Here is a 23,301-nt window from a genome sequence, read left to right as displayed (position 1 = left end):
AAATACATTGATGTTTTAGTCATGATTTTTTTGACCTATCAATTTTTTCTTTATATGATATAATAGTATTTGGGGAGAGAAAACTTGTTTCATTTGTTTGTTTTAAAGATTTTATTTGTTTATTTTTTTGAGATAGAGAGAGAGAGAGAAGCACTTGCAGTGGGGGAGAGGGAAAAGCAGGTTCCCTTCCAAGGCGGGGCTCAATCCCAGGCCTGGGATCATGACCTGAGCCAAAGGCAGCCACTTAACCAATTGAGCCACCCAGGCGCCCCGACCTATAGATTATTTAAAAGTACGTTTCAACATTTTCACATTTAAAAGACATTTTCGGGGTTTCTCTTTTCAATATTGGTTTGGTTCATTTCATTTCATTTCATTTCATTTATTTCATTTCATTTCCTCTCCAACCCTCCACCCCCCCTTCCCTCCCCTCTCTTCTCCTCCATACTTAGTTAACATACAGTGAGTTTTATGTGTATAATATAGTGATTCAACACTTACATACAACACCTGGTGCTCATCACAACAAGTGCACTCCTTAATCCCCATCACCTATTTCACCCATCCCTCTACCTGCCTTCCCTCCCCTCTGGTAACCATCAGTTTGTTCCCTATAGTAGAATCTGTTCCTTGGTTTGTCTGTCTCTCTCCTTTTTTTCCCTTTGCTTTTTTTTTTTTTGCTTTAAATTTTACATATGAATGAAATCATATGGTATTTGTCTTGAACCGATTGACTTATTCCATTTAGCGTTATACTCTTAGCTCCATTCATGTCATTGCAAATAGCAAGATTTTGTTCTTTTTTATGGATGAATAATATTCCATTATATATATGTACATACATATATATATTACACTTTTTTTTTTAGTTTTTCTTTTTTTAAAGGTTTTATTTGTCTATTTGACAGACATAGATCACAAGCAGGCAGAGAGGCAGGCAGAGAGAGAGGGGAAGCAGGCTCCCTGCTGAGCAGAGAGCCCGATGTGGGGCTCGATCCCAGGATCCTGAGATTATCCCAAACCCAATGCAGCTGCTTAAGCTTAACCCACTGAGTTACCCAGGTGCCCCGAGACTTGCTTCTTTTTCTTATGTATCATCAGTTTTATAAACATATTTTATTGTATTTAAAAACATTCTTTACTGTTTGCAGAGTGACACACACAGACACACATGCTTATACATTTATTGCATATTATTTTTAAAAAGTGATTTCCTTCTCTGTCATATAAAAAATAAATAAATAAATAAATAAATAAATGAAAAAAGTTATTTCCTTTCTTATAAATATAGATTTTGAAAATATGAATTCAAAACAACTTTTCATAAGTTTTGGATTTTGAAATTTAAGTGCACCTGGTGAACCTTACTATAAAATCTCATCTATATAATACACATGAAAGAACAGAGAGGAAGATATATTCTGCAGTATCTATACAGAGGACCTTATTCTAGGGGTTATCTTTTTCTTTTTTATACTGTAAAAAGAAAAAAGTACATTTTGGATTTCCTAATTTGACATCTTAGGAAGAAATTTAAGGCAAATACTAATGTCATACCTACTGAAACATAACGTAGTTTTGCACAGACTACATACATTTGCACAATCATTCTTAGGACTTCTAATGATTTCACCATTATAGTAAGACAAATAGTTTTAAAATGTAAAATTTCCTAGGCTAGTATAAACCTAAGAAATATAGAGCACAAGTACTTCCTTAAAATCTATTTTACCTTGTGCCTTTATATAATTATTTTGGCATTTCTCTCTTTCACTGGAAGTTTTTAATGTTTTTGACTTATGTTCCTGAATTTTAATCTACTGTATGAAAAATTAAGGCCATTAAACCCAAAGATACCTAAATTTACAGGCATTTATTTCTTTATGAAAACATAATTTCATTCTGAACCAAGATGAGTATGATACCTAATTCTTATAATTGTTTTGACTGGTTTGCTTCAATAGTTTCTTTCATTTGTTCAGTCACTGACTTGTGCACTTACACTATCTTTCAAAATGCTATGAAATTTAAACCATTTGTTGAGAAGTGTTATATTTTCAATAGTCCTTTTATCACCAGTACCAATAGTGTGTATTACATTGATAATGTCTCATTTTCTATTTTTAAATAATCTTATGCATTACAGCATACACATTAACATTTATATTCAGTCATCACCAGAATCATTATTATATTACAATCACTATTAGTGTGTGTTGTCTTTAACATATAGTGCCTCACATTTATAAACAGTGTTTGTCTCACATCTGGTATGAATATGAGCAGAATAGAAAAGAAGAAATAGTTTGTCATCGTTTGAATGAACTTCAACTTCTTAATTCTGAGTCAAGTTCCATTTAAAAAAAAAATGCCCTGGGAAATGTGAGTGATTATGTACTCTGGTCATTTTACAAATAGTGATGTTACAAGATATATATGTGATTATTATGTGAATATATAGGAATGGCATTTAAAACTTTATGGCCTTAATCATATTAAAAAGGTGTAATTGCAGAATAAATGGTACAGAAAGAACTAAATTTCTTTTGTAAGGTGTGTGCAATCTGACATTCTTGAGGAATTAGTAGTCCCCTCAGAAAAAGCCAAAAACACCTGAAGGAATACGGCAAAATCACATCATGCCAAAAATCTCCTTACTGCCTTTGGGCAGTAAATCTTCTGGTAGATCGGGTAGATCTGGTAAATCTTCTGATAGACTTCTTTTCTTCCCTTTCTTTCTCCTCTCCTTGTTTCCATCCCCCAGGAATAGCAACTGAAACCCTGACAAGAGTTCAGTGTAGAAAATTAAATTTCACAGGGACCATTAAAATTTATTTTTAATTTCGCTCTTGTAATAGCTATAAATAACTTATTAAAAAGTTTTGCCTTTTTAAAATAGTAGTACTTTTTCATCAATTAATTTTAAGAGAATTTATCCAGTTTCTACCCTTGCCTCACTCATTGGAACATGTGTTCAAGAGCTGTATTCTAACAGGATTTGTATAAATTTTGTCCATCACTGAATTATGAAAAATTTCAAAGATAAAGCAAAACTGAAATAGCTTTTCTTGAACATCATACATTTACTAACTAGATTTTACCACCAACATTTTATTAAATTTGTTTATATGTAAGTGTCTGTTCACCTTTCTATTCCCCCATTAAGTTAATGTCATTTGGGGTACATTTCAGAATAAACTGTAGACATCATTACCCCTTTCCTTAAATACTTCAGCACATGTATCATATAGAGTTTAACCTATATGTGTTTACAGTTCTCTTTTAATTTAAAATTTATATACATTAAAATCATGAATCTTAATGTGATATTCATAGTTTTGAAATATGCATGCTTATTATTAAAATTCATATCAAGACATAGAACATAAACATAACCTTAGAAAAGTTCCCTCGTGCCCCGACCCGGTAAATAGATTCTCAGTTTGATCCCTTTCCCACATAGGTAGCCACTGAATCTGAAAGATTAAATTTATAATCTTAATAAATTGGAGAATTAAGAATTTATAAAAGCCCTATGTTTTTTGTTCATTTATTTTTAACGACGCCATATCGAGTAAATAAAATACACTATAATAAGAAGTGTAATAGAAGTGCACTTAAAAATCTATGGAAGAATGGAAGGAAAAGGGGAAGAAACCGTTTCTTCCTGGAAGAACTGATGAAGTGGTAAAAAAGTGGCATTTGTGAAACATGATGAAAATAAGGGGACAAAAATTCTTAGCTTGGGAATTTTAACAAGTGTTTGCACATAACTTACACCCCTGTTTCTTACTTCTTTCAAAACTCATCTTTCTCCAAGTCCCTTACCCTTGGAGGACACACTCTTATTTTACTTGAAAGAGGCTATTGTGGTCAAGGAAGGGTGAGATGGGGTGGTGGGGAAGACAGGTAGAAAACAGCAGGAAGACTGGGTTTTAGAAAATGGTGGAAAGGAGATACCCCAGAGAAGCTGTGGGCTGTAATGCAAATGGAACTTTTATTAGATTGCTGTGGTACTATACGTTTTAAGAAACCCGAGTAGGGGATGTTAAAAGTACTTTAGATTGTTGGATTCTGTTTCTTTGTTTAAGAACGAACCATGTAGATTCTAGGTTGTAATACTTGTAATACTAATAATAGACAGCAGGCAGTGGTTGGATTCTTTCTTTCTTTGATTTTTTATTGAAAGTGTATTAATGTATTTTCACAAACAGAACATATCACTCAAGGTGCTTGTATATTGGGCTTCAGTATTTCTAAATCATTGGTCGTGAGGAAGCACTGTTTTTCAGAGATTTCCTGAAGTTCTTTCCTGTAGCTCTAAGAGTAGAAGCTGCATTCTGCTTTTGGGATAAGCTCACTCTCTGTTCTGAGAAAGACCATGCTGAAGAGTGTTTTGAGTTATGTATCCATTCATTTTTGTTGAGAGAAGTGCTGATCCTTGTGGAGGAGGAAACGAACAGAAACTCAGTCTTGTAGCAGACAGGAGCTAAAGAGGAAAATGGGCTGAGGCCTGTAAGAAAGGGGATGGCTAATAGATACCAAGAACAGTTAATATTTAATACATAATTAATACATAATCCCTTTATGTTATTTTCAAAATAAAGGTGTTAAATGTAGTGGTCTTTTGAATGTGGATATTCAGGAGATTTATGTAGATTCTTTGTGGTCAAAATGTATTGTTGAGAGCTTAAACAACACAGAAGTACTCATGATTACCAGAGAGGAATGATAAGGAAATTTAGAGTAGTCTGACATAAAATGAAGACCACAAACCAGGAAAATGTAAACACTCCTCAGAAATTATTGGGTAGGTGACGAGAATGCCTATAGCCACACGGAATAGAAATTAGATTATTTAGTTGTTAAAGGAAGGAGAGCCTCTGAAGGCTGGAGAACTTGGGACCACTTAGGGAACATATATCCTCATGTATTTTCCTCAAAAATATGACTGGAAAGAGGGAGTACAAAGAAATGCTAAATCCAACTCAAAATTAGTATTTTTTAATAAAGGCATTTTATTGACATATTGCTAAAAAGAATAATTGGGGAAATCAGAGGGGGAGACAAACCATGAGAAACTGTAGACTCTGAGAAACAAACTGAGGGTTTTGGAGGGGGAGGGGAGTAAGGGGTTGGGTGAGCCTGTGGTGGGTATTATGGAGGGCATGTATTGCATGGAGCACTGGGTGTGGTGCATAAACAATGAATTTTGGAACACTGAAAAAAAATTAAATTAAATTAAATAATTGTGAACTGATGTTAGGCACAACTGGATCAAGGTCTTAAAATAGGATCACACACATACTCCTTCTCTCAACACTTCTTTGCCTCTCAGATAGGCTTTCTGCTCTTTTTGACAGAGATTGACCCAGGCTCACATTTCACCCTGTTTAGCAACTGTAGGAGGAAGAATGCCTCTTTTCTTAGCCAGAGACAGCATTCTTGGATTGTGTTTGATTAGCCTGGCAGAACTCACCTGCTATGCTGAATGAATGAATCACTGTAACTTGAGGGATTTGCTTTTGTTTCAAGCTGTACCACTATTTCCAGGGGGTAGGGCCAGCCCCGTCCAGTACACATGGACTCAGAGGGTGGCACTTTTGAATGTCAGAGGAAAAAGTACGTTCTTATACCAGAATAAGGGATACTAGAAAACAAAATAATAGATGTTCAGTTCAAACTGACTGAGAAAGGAGACCAGGAAAACAGAAGGAAGATGGAGAAACAAAGTAGATGGAGAAGGGGAAAGGAAAAGAAGGAGGAGGAAGTGGGGAAGAGAAGAGAGAAAAACAAGGAAGAGAGAGAGAGAGAGAGAAGAGCTTTATCTTGAGGAAAAGCCTTGTGCTCTGCATGGGACCTCATGGCAAAGCTGCATACAACTAGAAACTGCAGACGAGACTATTCAGAAGGCTTACTTGAGAATTCTGTCTTGAAAAGAGTTTAAGTCCTGTATTTAGACTTATGAGCAGATAAGCTCTCTTAACACTAGCTTCAGTAACTTCATCTGTGAACATAAGAGATCTGATCTGGTCTCACACTGAGGATATCACTTGCTTTAATACCTTTTATATTTTCCATAGATGCAAGTATCTGCTCAGGACTTTCTTCACAGCCTCTTTCACCTCCTTATTCCTCAAGCTGTAGATGATGGGGTTCAACATTGGGGTTACCACTCCATAAGACAGTCCAATGATTTCATCAGATGCTTTTGTGTCCTTTGACTTGGGCTTCATGTACATAAAAAGAGCTGAACCATAGAATAAGATAACCACAGTCAGGTGGGCTGAACAGGTAGAAAAAGCTTTCTTTCTCCCCTCAGTAGAATTAATTCTCAGGATGGAAGAGAGGATAAAAATATAGGAAATGAAAATTAACAGCAGAGGAATCACCAGTAAAACAATACTTGCCACTGTCATGATAAGCACATTCATGGAAATATCTGAACATATGAGTTTAAGAAGGGCTAGGATCTCACAGGTAAGATGATCAATAATGTTATTTCCACAGAAAGGCAACACCATTGTCAGGGCTGTTTGCACTAAGGAATTCATACAGCCTATGATCCAGGACCAAGCAGCCATGTGCACATAAAGCACTCTGTTCATGATGATGGGGTACCTCAGTGGGTTGCAGATGGCCACATACCGGTCATAGGCCATCACAGCCAGGAGGACACACTCAGTGGAGCCCAACCCAAGGGAGGCAACCATCTGCAGAGCACAGCCAATGAAGGAGATGGATTTTGTCTTGGACCTAAATATGATGAGCATTGGAGGAATGGATAATGATGTATAACAGATGTCCAGGAATGAGAGGTTCCCAAGGAAGAAGTACATGGGGGTGTGGAGGCGAGAATCCAGTGTGCTGATGACAATGAGGAGACTGTTTCCCAGGAGGATTATCGCATACATGATGAGGCAGAGAACGAACAGAAAAAGCTGGAGCTCTGGGTATTTGGAAAGTCCCACCAGAAAGAATTCAGTGACCGCTGAGTAATTCCCCATCTTCCTGTGTCCATGTTACCTTAACACTTGAGAAAAGGATAGGACTCAGGAAATAAATTGATTTATCAAATTACTTTTACTTCTATTACTTTGTTTTATTCTTAGCCTCTGGAATCAGCAAAGATAGGGATATTACATTAATTTTATTAATGATGAAACAGGAACTGAGAGATCAACACTACTGAGGCTCACATAGCAGTGAAAGCTGAGAATTGTGTTAGAAAGTTTCAGGCCTCTAATTAATAAAACTTAGGCAAAAACTGCTTCCAAATGTAGCTACCTAAGAATCTATTAATAAATATTTTGAAATGTAACTGCATCCTAATAAAACTGGATGTAATTTGAAATATATATCTTTGGTACCATGACAGTTATCCTCAGTATGACTATTTTAAGTTACTTAACTTTTTTGAGGCTCAGCTGCTAGTCTCAGCTAATAAAATTAGGGGGAGGGGCAGGGAAGCTATAACTCTTTGGTAGTTTGTTGTGAGAATTAAATTCGATAACATCTAAAAGTAACATGCATAGTAGGTAGTTATAACATGTCATCTAAAATTATATGCAATATAGGGTTGGCTGGGTGGCTCAGTTGCTTAAGCATCTGGCTTTTGATTTTGGCTCAAGTCATGATCTTAGGGTGGTGAGCTTGGGCCCCGCTCCACACCCAGGAGCTTGAGGTTCTCTCTCTCCCTCTCTCCCCTGCTCATGTGCTCTCTCTCTCAAAAAATACAGTATACATATATAATGGAATGCACTATAATAAAATATGTAATAGAATATAACAATATTAAGTACTTATATGTTCATAGAATTGTAACTTTTAAGTCTATTTGGCTCAGAAGGAAGAAAATCGCTTTAGTTTTTTTTTTTTTTTAATTTTAGGAAAGCCATTGAATTGGGGGGCTATAATTAATAGAATATGAACATTTCTTGATCTAAGAAATAATCTGATCCAGAATTTTAAGGAGTCTAGGAATCAGGGCCTGGAATCTGTCCTCCTATAAGTCACTTACTTTTCTTCCTAATTTGTTTTTTAGAAATTATTTATTTATTTATTTGACAAAGAGATAGAGATAGAGAGAGAGAGAGATCACAAGTAGGCAGAGAGTGGGGGTGGGGAGCAGGCTCTCTGAGCAGAGAGCCCGATGGGGGGCTCGATCCCAGGACCTGAGATCATGACCTGAGCCGACGGCAGAGGCTTAATCCACTGAGCCACCCAGGCGCCCCTAATTTCTGTAATTTTTAAAAAATATTTTATTTATTTATTTGACAGAGAAACAGACAGAGGGAACACAAGCAGGGAGAGTGGCAGAGGGAGAAGTAGGCTTCCCACTGAGAAGGGAGACTGATGTGGGGCTCGATCCCAGGACCCTGGAATCATGACCTGAGCTGAAGACAAACACTTAATGACTGAGCCACCCAGGTGCCCCAATTTGTTTTCTTTTTTTAAACATTATACAAATAGTAAATGTTTATTATTAATAAAGCGGAGGTCCAGATCTTCTCTCCCCTCCTGCACTTCTCTTCCTGACCTTGCACTCCTCCCAGCGCACACCTTCACTGTGTTCTTGGCCCCAGGTCCCTTGGCCCCTCAGGACCTCAGGCATGGGAACCCCAGCCCACGCGGCTCCCTCTTGCTGCCCTGTGCCCTCAGTTTTATTTGTGATGTGCATAATTTGATAGTGAACTCTAAAAGGCTGGATCATAGCAAATACTTATTTCTTCATGCACCTTCATTCCTGTTTCTGGTCACATTAGCACATGGATTTATTTCCACAAAGGAACCAGTTAAAGCTGAAGGTTTAATTTGTTTGAAGACATTAGTTGTAAAGGAGGAGAAGGAGGAAAGGAGCCCGTTTTTACTATTATAGAAAACACATTCAACTTAAAACTTGTATCCTAGGGTAAAGTTGTTGAGGGGAAAGGTATGAAGGAGGAATGGCTGTCTTTCTGTTCAGAAAAGGTCCTAGATGAGGGAGGATATTATCCAATCCAAGGTGAATAAGAGAAAGTAAAAACAACCCATCACAAGAAGCCTAGTTTAATCCCCTCAGCTCTCTTCTCCCACTTTGGCTATTTCTCCCCTCTGATGGTGTCGAGGAAGGATTATTCAGTAGGTTTGCTTCCCAGTAATCTTCAGTAGCCTCACCATAAATGACTTCCTAACAGAGAAGTACAACCTAAGGAGAAGCAACATGCTTACTATAAAGATGACTTCATGCACAGTTCTCTAGTCCCTCCTTCAACCACACTGCCACTCCTAAAATTCCTCTATGTAGAAATACCGAAGTCACTCCTGATACCTTCAAAGCTCTGAAATGGCCATGCTGAATTTCTTCTACTTCCTGGAAAATACTACACTCTTTCTTCTTCATGCATTTGTAAATGCTGTGTTTTTAAGCTGAAAGGGCTTTTCCCAACTTAGATATTATCTTTTCTAGGAAAGATTTCTTACCTCCTGATCTAAGTAGGATGTCCCTACTGTGTGATGTCACAGATCCCTATGCTTTCCATTCTGCTGGTTTTCTTCATTTACTCATTTATTCAACACATACTATGCCACAAATACTGTGATGTGTATAGGAGTCTCACTGTGAGTACTAGACTTTCAAAATTGACACCAGATGCAGAATGCTTATCATAATTTTTTTTTATGCTTTTAAGAAACAAATAATTTGGAGTGCCTGGGTGGCTCTGTTGGTTAAGCAACTGCCTTCGGCTCAGGTCATGAGCCTAGAGTCCTGGGATCGAGTCCCACATTGGGCTCCCTGCTCAGTGGGGAGTCTCCTCCCTCTGATCTCTCCCCTCTCATGCTCTCTCTCTCTCTCTCTCTCAATAAATAAAATAAATCTTAAAAAAGAGAAACAATTTATGTGCTCTATAACATGTTCCAGTGTGAAAAAATTATGGAACACTTTGCAGATTATTTTATCAAACTAAAATTGCCTGTTGGTAAACACGGGGAGAGGAGTGAATGCTTCGTAATCCACAGTCCTCAAGCAGAGTTTCCTTTCTTTTCATAGTTGAAGCCCAAAGGTGAAAGGACGGATCTAATGACCACGCATTTGGAAAGAGATGAACAAAGAGATTCAACCCAGAACTGTCAGAGTAAAACTATGATCAATCCCATTTATAAATACATTTGCAAAGAATAATAAGTATATCAAGCTAAAATGATATCATTTTACCATTTAGCTAAAGCTATATCATTTATTTTTATTAATACATGAAATTCTAAGTTAATGCTTGGGAAATCTATCAGTTTAATATAATAAACAGGTAATAAAAATAAAATAGTCATCTAACTATAAGCAACAATAGAACATAAAATTCATTCTTGATAAAACCCCTTAGTAGTCTAAGTCTAGGAGGAAAAATCACTAAGATGGCAAAGATTCTCTCTCAAACTGTTGGTCAACATAATTTCAAAGGGTGAGATGCTGAAACTATTTCCCTAAAAGTCATTTGAAGATGTATTATTATTATTACTTAACATTTACCCCTAAACCATCCAACAATAGAATAGAAAAACAAAATAAATGACATTGCATGTAATATCATATTTCAAGTTCAGTCATGCTTTAATAGGTGCCATCATTTTTTTCCTCTAGGATGTTGACATTCTGGCATGTTATGGTTATGGTATATGCATGAGAAGACATAATGTCATATGTATTATCAACAGTACAAATTGTAGTCTTGGATAAGAATTAAAGATAAGGGACAGGGCTCATGATATTACATGAATAAAAACAAGTTCTTAATATAAATATTATAAATGGTTACAACTAATATAAATGGTCACACACATATATACACATAGTTGTATAGAAACTACTCCAAAATTTTAATTGTAGTTTCTTCTGGAATATGGGATTTGGGGCACTAATAATTTTCTCTCTGTTCTTTATATTTTCCAAATAATTCTTACTTAACCTATATTTTATGGTTATAAATATCAGAAATAACATTTTCAAATTTTTCTTAGAAGGAGATAGTGGCTAAGATATCCAGAGGTTCTGCCGCAGTTTCTTTAAAACTCAAGTAGGAAATAAGATATGGACAGGAAATTGAGAAGGGGATTTATGTTGCTTTATATTACATAGACTAATGTAATGTCACTAATGTTCCAAGTTCAGTCAGTCTCACACATACATCCACCATCAGCAGACATATTGACTCAAGTGTTGCAAAAGGATTCTAGAACTCACCATTTAGAATGTGACCAAGCTTAGTGGTACACTAGACAAAGAGAGATACCTGGTAGGTAGGAAGGAGCGAGGGAAAACATCAGGCATTTCTGTTACCTATGCTTTTTCTTTCTGCCATAAAGGGTAGCATTCAGTTTCTTGTTCTCCAGGTTTTGTTCATCTCTTTCCAAATGCGTGGTCATTAGATCCGTCCTTTCACCTTTGGGCTTCAACTATGAAAAGAAAGGAAACTCTGCTTGAGGACTGTGGATTACAAAGCATTCACTCCTCTCCCCGTGTTTACCAACAGAAGAGGGGTAGTAGTTTGTAAAGCACAGGTACTCACCCATGCTTCCGGTTTTTAACCCAGGGAACTTTTCGAAGCAGAGTGTAGCACACTCACTATGGAAGATTTCCTTCAGAATAAATTTTTAGCACTGAGTATTGCATTCTATATCCAGTTTTTCCAACTGTTTATAAAGTACTCTTGTTCTATATAATACAACGTCTCTGGCAGGAGATCCTAAATGCTTGTCCAATTAGCTTCAAAAGGTGTGGATAATAAGCAATACTGGATGAGTTAGAAATAGGTCCTCTTCTCCTTTTTCAGTATGATCTTGAGAATTATCCTGAGTTTTTTGTTCTGTTTTGTTTTTGTTTTTACTAACATTGCTGTGTGGTTACGAAATGCAATTCTTTGTTGCTTGTAGCACAGCTGAAGCTTTAAGTTCTTATCTTATAGAAGCTTCTGTCTGACCTGTAGAGTCAATTCTGGGATTGATTAGAATATGCTATATACTAATTTCTAGGGCTACTGTGCTCCAAGTCCTCTTACACTTTTGTTCTTAATGCAAGTAAGTTGTATTTGAATCAAAAGAACAGTTGTCTTAGAGTCAGGGGACCTAGAGTTCAGTCTTGGCTCTGTGGCTGAATAGTTGTACAAATCCTAAGCAACACACTTAACATGAACATGATGTAAAAATGAGGTGACAGTATTTATTTTGTAGAATCATTGTGAGAATTAACATGACGTGGTTGGAAGATCTTGGTACAGTGGGAGTGCACAATATGTATTAGTTTAATATAAACTCCCAGGCTTTATTATTTATTTATTATTTTCCATGGTAAAGAAAAACAACTAATTTAAAGTGATGTTCATAACTATCCAAGATATTTCCTTCGCCCACCAATACCTCTTTCCCCAGATTTTCACTGTTTTATTAAAAACTTTTCAAGTAAAATAAATGATTCAGAATTCCTAACTGCCTTATCTTCTCTCCTTTCTGAAAAAGACTCTTCCCAACTCTGCTCAAGTCTGCCTCATTTATGCATCAGCGTAGGATCCTCAAATTCTCCATTCACAATAGATAGCATAGTTTATTGGGACTACAGTCTTCAAAAAAAGAAGCCATTTTAGACACAGGCATGGATCCCTCTGTTCAGCATTTCTTTTCTCCAGTGATTCACTAACTTTTTCTGCCTACAGAAGTTACTGCTGCTATTCCTACTTAGATTCGCTAGAATCTTAACTATCTTCTCCAAGAGCTATAGTCATATTACTAGAACCCACAGGCAAATATCCCACAGTTCCAGTTGACTTCTAGTAGTGGTAAGGGGGCAGATCAAAAACCAAGCTTTCATTCTCCATAGAGATTCATGTTATAAATTTGTATCAATAGTAAGTCAAGCTGTCACATAAGTACTCTAACCTCTAGGCCCTAAACATTCCAGAGGGCACACCAGTGGCTCTGGTAGCCAATTTAAATACTCCTTTGTTTTCTTCTAAGAGACTCTCTAATCCCAGAAGTGATTTAGAGTTGAACTCTTAAACCTTGCTGAAGATAATAGCTTTAAGATACATTTGAGATAATGTCCAAAAACCTAAATTGTATGTTACTTATTCAAAAGCAGTTTTCTTTCTTTGAGTTCATTTTTTCCCCTGATTATAGAAATGATACCTATTTATTGTGGAAAATTTGGGAAATAAAGAAAAGCCTAATGGATAAAATGAAAGTCACCCACAATTTCAGATGTAACTTGGTATTTTGATTGCTTTTATGCAAGTACTACATATACTAAAAACTTTAGAGCACAATGCATTTCCTGTTTTGTAACTTGCTATTTAAAATAAATATGTATAAATAAATGTTATTTTATTAGACATTTTTAATGAATATCATAGCTTTTTACATAAGTACACAAGGGAGGGGGAGCACATGAAACAAGTAGAAATGAAATTGTTTCCTGTTCAATTCTTGGCAATTTTCCACTTTTTTTTTTCTTTTTGGCTTTTTGAAGGTAATGACAATGTTGGAGGAGTGGAAACAGCATCCTTCACTGTCTATTCTTTTTCAGTAAAAGTAGGTTTTAGTATTTTAATTCTTCCTACATTTATTTTCTTTCAGCACCTCCACAAAAGGCTTTAGAGTTACTGCTAGAAGACTTTAGCTCATCTAGAATAATTATACCAAGAAATAAGGGGATGTAACACATAATTTTAAAAGTGGAACAATCAGTTGTATTTCAACTCTATAGAGCATATGGTTTATTTTTCTCTGGATGTTTTATAGTTTTGGATTTTGTTTTTTTAAATTTAGATATTTAAATTTGTCTCAAATTTATTTTGGGCACAGTGTGGGGTAGAGTTTTAATATTTTTTCAGTATAATACGTTCAATATCCAGTCATGGTTTGTTTAATAGTTCATCCATTTTATCCTGATTAATAATGCTAATTTATATAAAATACCACTTCATTTGTGTTATATATTAATTTCCATACATAGTTCAATGCATTTCTGGATTCTTTGCTTTGTTCCTTTGATAGACTTGTTTTTACCTGAACCAGTACCACACTATCTTTATGATCATTCTTGATGTCTGGTATAGTGAGTCTGCTTTTCTTTTTCTACACCATAGTTTTGGCTATTATTAGCTCTCTACTCTTCCATGAATTTAAGGATCAGCTTGGCAAATGTAAAAATCCTATTTCATTTTGTTTGCTTACACCACACACAAAAATAGACTCAAAATGCCTTAAAGACCTAAATGTGTGACAAGAATCCATCAAAACCCTAGAAGATACAGGTAGCAACCTCTGTGACCTTGGCTGTAGCAACTTCTTTCTCAACATGTCTCCAAAAGCAAGGGAAGCAAAGGCAAAAATAAACTATTAGGACTTCATCAAGGTAAAAACCTTTTGCACAGTAAAGGAAATAGTCAATGAAACCAAAAAAGACAACTGACAGAATGGGAGAAAATATTTGCAAATGACATATTAAATAAAGGGCTAGTATCTAAAATCTGTTAAGAACTTAACAAACTCAACACCTAAGGAATAAAGAATCCATTCAAGAAGTGGGCAGAAGCCATGAACAGACATTTCTCCAAAGAAGACATACAAACGGCCAACAGACACATGAAAAAATGCTCAACATCTTTTGGCATCAGGAAAATAGAGTTCAGAACCACAGTGAAATACCACCTCATACCAGTCAGGATGGATAAAATTAATAAGTCAGGAAACAAAAGATGTCGACGAAGATATGGATAAAGGGGAACCCTCTTACATTGTTGGTGAGAATCAAACTGGTGCAGCTACTCTGGAAAAGAGTGTGGATGTTCCTCAAAAAATTAAAAATAGAGTTACCCTACAACCCAGCAATTGCACTGCTAGATATTTACCCCAAAGTAAATGTAGTGACCTGAAGGGATCCTGCACTCCAGTATTTATAGCAGCAATGTCCACAATAGCCGAACTATGGAAAGAGCCCTGAAGTCCATCAACAGATGAATGGTAATGAAGATACACACACACACACACACACACACACACACACACACACACACACACTACTTAGCCATCAAAAATGAAATCTTGGGGCGCCTGGGTGGCTCAGTGGGTTAAGCCGCTGCCTTCGGCTCAGGTCATGATCTCAGGGTCCTGGGATCGAGTCCCGCATCGGGCTCTCTGCTCAGCAGGGAGCCTGCTTCCTTCTCTCTCTCTCTGCCTGCCTCTCAGTGTACTTGTAATTTCTCTCTGTCAAATAAATAAATAAAATCTTAAAAAAAATGAAATCTTGCCATTTGCAATGACGTGGATGGAGCTAGAGGGAATAATACTAAGTGAATATCAGTCAGAGAAAGACAATTATCATATGGTATTTAAGAAACAAAACAGGATCATAAGGGAAAATAGGAGAAAATGAAACAAGACAAAGTGAGTGAGACAAACTATAAAAAAATCTTAATCAGGGGAAACAAATTGAGGGTTACTGAGGTTAGAGGGGTGAGGGGACGAGGTAAGTGCATGATGGACATTAATGAAGGCATGTGATGTAATGAGAACTGGGTATTATATAAGACTGATAAATCACTGACCTCTACCTCTGAAACCAATAATACATTATATGGTTTTTGGGTTTTTTAAATTTAACAGAGATCACAAATAGGCAGAGAGGCAGGCAGAGAGAGAGGAGGAAGCAGGCTCCCTGCTGAGCAGAGAGCCTGATGCAGGGCTCAATCCCAGGACCCTGGGATCATGACCTGAGCCGAAGGCAGAGGCTTTAACCCACTGAGCTACCCAGGCACCCCTTTATGTTAATTAATTGAATTTAAAAAGAAAGACAAGGTCCATTTCACCATTTAGGATATCACATGTCTTTAAGCATTTTATGATTTCAATAAATGCTGGTGTCTCTTCAAAACTTTTATCATGGCTTCTTTCACTTCTTTATTCCTCAAACTATAGATAATGGGGTTTAACATTGGGGCTACCACTCCATAAAATAGCCCAATAATCTCATCAGAAGTGTTCGTGTCCTTTGACTTGGGCTTCATGTATGTAAAAAGGGCTGAACCATAGAATAAGATAACCACAGCGAGGTGGGCTGAACAGGTAGAAAAAGCTTTCTTTCTCCCCTCGGCAGAATTAATTCTCAGGATGGAAGAGAGGATAAAAACATAGGAGATGAAAATTAACAATAGGGGAATCACCAATATAACAATACTTATCATTGTCATGATTATCACATTGGTGGTGATATCTGAGCAGATGAGTTTGAGAACGGCCAGTAACTCACAGGTAAGATGGTCGATGACATTATTCCCACAGAACGGCATTATCATTGTCATGACTGTTTGCAATAGGGAGGTCAGATGGCCTATGATCCATGACCATGCAGCCATATGCACATAAAGTACTTTGTTCATGATGATGGGGTACCTCAGTGGGTTGCAGATGGCCACATACCGATCATAGGCCATCACAGCCAAGAGGACACACTCAGTGCAGCCCAACCCAAGGGAGATAACCATCTGGAGAGCACAGCCAATAAAGGAGATGGATTTTGTCTCAGACCTAAATATGATGAGCATTGGAGGAATGAATGATGATGTATAACAGATGTCCAGGAATGAGAGGTTCCCAAGGAAGAAGTACATGGGGGTGTGGAGGCGAGAATCCAGTGTGCTGATGGTAATGAGGAGGCTGTTTCCCAGCAGAATTATCACATACATGATGAGGCAGAGCATGAAAAGAAAAAACTGGAGCTCTGGGTATTTGGAAAGTCCCACCAGAATGAATTCAGTCACAGGCGAGTAATTCCCCATCTTCATGTGTTCCATTTCACTTTCAGTGTTTAGGAAAGGACAAGATCAGGGAAATTTAAGTTTATAATGTAGATTTTTAGTATACCTTCTCTTCCAATATTGTATTTGATTCATCTTGAAACAGTCCTAGGAATCAAAGGAGGAGGGATATGGTATTTATTTTATTGACGATGGATGGTAGTAAGGCTTTGGAGAAATCCAACACATCTGAGGCCTAACAGAAACAGTGTCAAGGCTATTAATACTCCAAGAGTCCTACTGGGAAGTGCCAAATAAAATTTAAGGCAAACTGCTTTCAAATGTAGATATTGGGGATGCCATTATTAATGGAGAATTTTAAATTAAAGGTGTTTCCTGATGAAACTGGTCTCCATTTAAAAGATTATGTAGATCAAGCACCTGTCATTTAACCTGGATATAACTTTAGTAAACTGTTTATTTTTTCAGAGTCTCAGCTCATAGCTGACTTGGAAAAAGCAGTAATTATTTGTCAAGTTGTCATTGGAATCAACTTAGGTAAAATCCGTTAGGCACCTACATCAGTAGATGGTTCCACCATGGCATATATATATAATATATAATCATATAACAAAGTAGTATTAAATAAGTACACATGTAATACAGACATATACACACAAAGATGAAGGAGGTGTGACTTTCTCTGTTCTAAAATAATCCCAGATGAGGGAAGCCACTTCTCAGAATTTAGGTCAAAACAAGAGAAAATTGAAACAATAAGTTTACCAGAAACACCAAAGCAGCCTGTCATGTGGGCCTATTCAACTTCAGTTACCTTTGCTTTCACTTTTGCCATTTCTTCTCCTTTGGTAGTATCAAGGGAGGTTTTGTTTCCTCATGATCTTCATCAGCAACAGCACAAAAAACATCTTAATAGGAAAATATAATCCATGTAAAACAGTGTGCTTCCTGTGTAAAACAATTTTAAGAAAAGTCCTCCAGCTCCTCAACTAACCACATTGTTACCCCTTGATTCTTCTACTGTAGAAGTTTGGAGGTACCACTAACACCCTAAATGTCCTGCAGAGGCCATGCTATTTCTTTGAGTCTCTCCATAACACTATACTCTTCCTTATGCATTTTTTTTAAATTTAAAGAGTTGATTTATTTGAGAGAGAGCACATGAGGGATAGCATGAGCAGGGTGGGGGGTAGAGGAAGAGGGAGAAGCAGGCTCCCCACTGAGCAGGAATCCCAACTAGGGACTCAATCCTAGGACCCTGGGATCATGACCTGAGCTGAAGGCAGATGCTTAACCGACGGAGCCACCCAAGCACCCTTTTTCCATATGTATTTGTACATGTTGCTTTCTTAAGCTAGAAGGACCTCTCCTAACTTAGACACCACATTTTCTAGGAAAACAATCTCAACCCCTCTTGTGAGGAGGATGTCCCTTATAAACACTTTCTGTCCCTCACAGCACTCTGTACTTCATGTCTCTCATAGAATCCTTTGTTTATTCATCTATACCGCTCAAGCCCTGCTTTACATATGTAGATAATAGAGATCCCATCATGAAAACTTATTTTTCAAAATGGAGCTGGATGTAGAATGTTTATGAGAGTTATTTTAAGCTTATCCTAAACTTAAAATATTGTTTAAAATTGTTAAAAATTGTTTCTTTTTTCAAGAAACAGTGTCTGTGCTATATGACATGTTTCAATGTGGAAAAAATATAGAAAGTTTTATAAAGCCATTTTATTAAGCTAAAATAGCCTGTTATTTATTTCAAATTGTCAAGGATAGAAGAAAACTGTGATCAATATTACTCATGCATATGTATAAGAATCATAAAATACATCCAAACTGTATACTAAAGTGCTATAATTTATTTTGTGAATTAATGAAAGTCCAAATTAATATTTGAAAGTCTATCAATATCATACACTAAACAAATAGACAAAAAACCAAAACACATGCTCATCTTATAAGATGCCAGAAAGCATTTGATAAAATATACTCATTTATAGTAAAATCCCTTAGAAATCTAGATATGGGATGATACATAATTAATATAGTAAAGATCATCTCTATCAAATCATTGGGCCACATAATTCAAAATGACGAAACTCTGGAGTGTATTTGTAAACATCATCAAAGATTGATATTAGCGCTATTATTAGTATTATTTTTTAAAGATTTTATTTATTTATTTGACAGAGAGATCACAAGTAGGCCGAGGGGCAGGCAGGGGCAGGGGGGCGGGGAAGAAGGCTCCCTGCTGAGCAGAGTGCCAGATGTGGGGCTCCATCCCAGGAGCCTGAGATCATGACCTGAGCTGAAGGCAGAGGCTTAACCCACTGAGCCACCCAGGTGCCCAGCACTATTACTATTATTTAACTTTTTTTTCCTGAATAATCTACCAAGTAGAAATAGTAAGAGAAATAAATAATATTTATTTATTGATATTTTTTGCACGTCCTTCCATGTTTCAAGTTTGATCAGTATTTGAACAGTTGCAGCAATTTTTTTTTTCTTTTAGGTTGCTGAAATCTGGTTTGTGTTGATCGTGGGTCATTCTATATTTGTGAGATGACATACCTTCATGTGTTATACAGCCAATAAAAATTGTAATTTTGGAGAGGAGTAAAGGGAAAGGAAAATACTCATGGTATAATGTTACATTGAAATGGGAAGTTTCGGGGTGCCTGGGTGGCTCAGTGGGTTAAGGCCTCTGCCTTCGGCTCAGGTCATGGTCCTGGGGTTCTGGGATCGAGCCCTGCGTCGGGCTCTCTGTTCGGCGGGGAGCCTGCTTCCTCCCCTCTCTCTCTCTGCCTGCCTCTCTGCCTACTTGTGATCTCTGTCTGTCAAATAAATGGGTTAAAAAAAAAAAGGGAAGTTTCATAGCGATATAAATGATTACAATTTGTATATATGTGGCTGAAAAAGAGCCACAGCAAAATATTAACTAGTTTTCTCTGAAATGCATTTGGAAGCATTATTAATATTTTTTATTTTTCTTCATTTCCCCCAATTTTCCCTCATTGTCCAAATTTTCAAGACATGGAGAATATATATTTTATGACTGTGAAAGTCAGAAGTATTTTAAATATCTTCAACAATATACTAGCAAACTGAATCCAAGAATACATTTAAAAAATCATTCACCACAATCAAGTGGAATTTATTTCCAGGATGCAAGGGTGTTTCAATATTCACAAAACAATCAATGTCATCACATCAATACAAGAAAGGACAAAAACCACATGATCATTTCAGCAGATATAGGAAAAGCATTTAACAAAGTAAAGATCCATTCATGATAAAAACCCTGAACTAAGTAGGTGCAGAGGGAACATATCTCAACATAATAAAGGCTACTGATGAAAATCCCACAGCTAACATCATCCTTAATGGGGAAATATTGAGAACTTTCCCCCCAAGGTCAGGAACAAGACAAGAATGTCCACTCTCATCACTTCTATTCAACACAGTATTGGAAGTCCTAGTCAAGGCTATTAGACAACAAAAAATAAAAGGCATCCAAATTGGTAGAGGGGAATGAAACTTTCACTTTTTGCAGATGACATGATACATATACAGAAAACCCTAAAGACTTTACCAAAAACTACTAGAATTGATAAACGAATTCAATAAAGTCACAGGATACAAAATCAATATACATGAATCTGTTGCATTTCTATACACTAATAATGAAGTACCAGAAAGAGATATTAAGAAAACAATCCTATTTATAATTCCACCAAAAAATAACAAAGTACCTAGGAATAAACTTAACCAAAGAAATGAAGGACCTGTATTCTGAAAACTGTGAAACACTGATGAAAGAAATTGAAGATGACACAAAGAAATGGGAAGACTTTCTATGCTCATGAATTGGAAGAACAAACATTGTTAAAAAGTCTACACTATGCAAAGCTATCTACACATTTAATGCAATCCTTATCAAAATACCAACAACATTTTTCAAAGAGCTAGAACAAGCAATCCTAAAATTTGTATGGAATACAAAAGACCCTGAATAACCAAAGCAACACTGAAAAAAAAAAAAAAAAAAAAGCAAAGCCGGAGGCATCATATTTCCAGACTTCAGGTTGTTTATTTTTATTACAAGCTGTAGTCATCAAGACAGTATGACATAGATCAATAGAACAGAATAGAAAACCCAAAAGTGCACCCACAAATATATGGTTAATCAGTCTTTGACAAAGCATGAAAGAATATGCAATGGGAAATTCAACAAATGGAATAATCTTAACCAAAGTCCAGTTGGGAAAACTGGACAGCTCCATGCAAAAGAAACTGGACCACTTTTTTTTTTTTTATACCATACATGAAAATAACCTCAAAATAGATTAAAAATCTAAATGTGAGACAGGAAACCATAAAAATTCTAGAATAGGGAACAGTCAGTAATTTCTGTGACATTAGCTGTAGCAATACTTTTCTGGTTATGTCTCTTGAGGCAAGGGAAATAAAACCAAAAATGAACATTTGGGACTACATCAAAATTAAAAGCTTCTCCACAGCGAGGGAAGCAATCAGCTTTCCCTTTGGGAAAAGATATTTGGAAATGGCATATCAGTAAAGAGTTAGTATCCAAAATATATGAAGAACCTATACAACTCAACACCAAAAAATAATCCAATTTAAAAATGAGAAGACATGAACATACATTTCTCCAGAGAAGACATCCAGATGACCAGCAGACACATGCAAAGATGCTCAGCATCACTGACCAGCAGGAAAATGCAAATCTAAAGCACAATGAGATATTACCTCATACTAGTCAGAATGGCTAAAATAAAAAATACAAGAATAGGAAGTGTTGGCAAGGATGGGAGAATAAATCCTCATTTCCTGTTGGTAGGAAGGCAAACTGGTGCAGCCACTGCAGAAGAGTAAGAGCTTCCTCAAGAAGTTAAAAATAGAACTATCCTATAATCCAGTATTCACACTACTGGGTATTTACCCCCGAAAATAAAAAAATGCTAATTCAAAGGGGTACATGCCCTCCTATGTTTACTGCAACATTATTTACAATAGCCAAATTGTGGAAGCAGCCCAAGTGTTCATTGATAGATGAATGGATAAAGAACACAATGGAGTATTATTCAGTCAAAAAAGAATGAAATCTTGCCATTTGCAACAACGTGGATAGAGCTATAGAGTATAGTGCTAAGTGAAATAAGTCAGAGAAAGACAAATACCATATGATCTTACTCATATGTGGAATTTAAGCAATGAAACAAATGAGCAAAGGAAAATAAAAGGGAAAAACCAAGATATAAACTCTTAACTAGGTCATCAGAAGGGAGGTAGGTGGAGGGGCAGGTGACATAGGTGATGGGAATAAAAGAGTAAACTTACTATCATGGGCACTGAGTAATGTCGAGAATTGTTGACTCACTATTTTGCACCTCCGAAACTAATAGAACACTATGTTAACTACACCGGAATTAAAATAACTTAATAAAAAATCAGAAGTATTTTAAAGTAGTCCTTTTAAGGAAACTGTGGCAAAAATTGAAGGAATTCTGTCCTCAGTTTTCATTAAAACCCAAGAAAGGGTAAGAATAGTTAATGGATGTTTGAGAGAAATTTTCATTGATTTGTTACACAGACTTGACTTAAGACAGTGTTTTGATTTCAAGCAATCACTTCACAAATATATGGACCCTGAGCAGAGACACTGAAACTGTTCCAATACTTGGAATAAGTTTCTAGAGGTCACCAGTTAGAATGTCCAGGTGGGCTGTGTAGATAGGATGTAGTTTATGTGGGACCCAAATATATCACATAGTAGAAAGATAAGGCAGAGGAGAGACCCAACATGACGAGTGTGTGGGATATTAATGAGAACTATTACCTCGGCTTCATTATTTCTACCAAAGAGGAGAAATTTCAGTTTCTTTTCTGGCTGTTTTTTGTCAATCTGTCTCCAAAGGGTCTGTCCTTAAATTGAGGCTCATCTTCAGGGATCAGCTGTAGAAGGAAAGCAAACTGCATGAGTAATGGGATCCTGAAGGATTCACCCTTCTTCCTACATTTACCAAGAGAAAGGAGTAGAAGTTTGTAAAACACAGTAACTCACCCAGACTTCCTGATTTTAACCTGAGGAACCTCTTGAAACAGGCTGTGCCTCATTCCCCTCAGAAGGAAACCAAATGTACCATTGTGTCCTGCTCCTGCTTCAGCCGGTTTCCCCTCCTGTTTATGAAACAACATATTCTTCATGGTATCAGACATCCCTGGTGCTAGATCTCCAGTGCTTGTCCAAATAAGTAGCAGCCCCAAAGCTGCTGATAGCAAGGCTTCTTTTCATTTCTTATACGGTGTTGGGAATTAACCCCGGGTTTTCTCATTTTCATTTCTGTGTGGAAACAAAGAACACTTTGTTGCTGGGAGCTCCAGTGAACTGGGCTCACTGCTAGGATCAATTCATCCAGCTCATCTTCTTTACGCACTAACATCTGTAGGTCTGTATAGTACAGTGCATAGCCCTCTGTCTCTGGAAA

At 36.6% G+C, this 23,301-nt stretch overlaps 2 protein-coding genes across 2 annotated transcripts in view; both read right to left on the bottom strand.

The window, feature by feature from the left end:
* Positions 1-6,068: 6,068 nt before the first annotated feature.
* LOC309846962 (olfactory receptor 13D1) lies at positions 6,069-7,007 on the bottom strand (the record flags this gene model as incomplete). The annotated part of the gene is made up of 1 exon (XM_082696612.1): positions 6,069-7,007. The coding sequence occupies one exon, from the start codon at positions 7,005-7,007 to the stop codon at positions 6,069-6,071; it is 939 nt and encodes a 312-aa protein (XP_082552738.1).
* An 8,859-nt stretch (positions 7,008-15,866) lies between these two features.
* LOC309846327 (olfactory receptor 13D1-like) overlaps positions 15,867-23,301 on the bottom strand; it is a gene marked incomplete at both ends in the record, with an annotated part of 32,263 nt that continues 24,828 nt past the window's right edge. Inside the window, 1 exon segment of the mRNA XM_082695195.1 lies at positions 15,867-16,824. Within this exon segment, the coding sequence (XP_082551321.1) occupies positions 15,867-16,824 (958 nt within the window).

The sequence above is a fragment of the Mustela nivalis genome (assembly GCF_964662115.1).
Source record: "Mustela nivalis genome assembly, chromosome: 13".
In the NCBI taxonomy this organism is placed as follows: domain Eukaryota; kingdom Metazoa; phylum Chordata; class Mammalia; order Carnivora; family Mustelidae; genus Mustela; species Mustela nivalis.
This window is presented reverse-complemented; position numbering and strand designations above follow the sequence as displayed.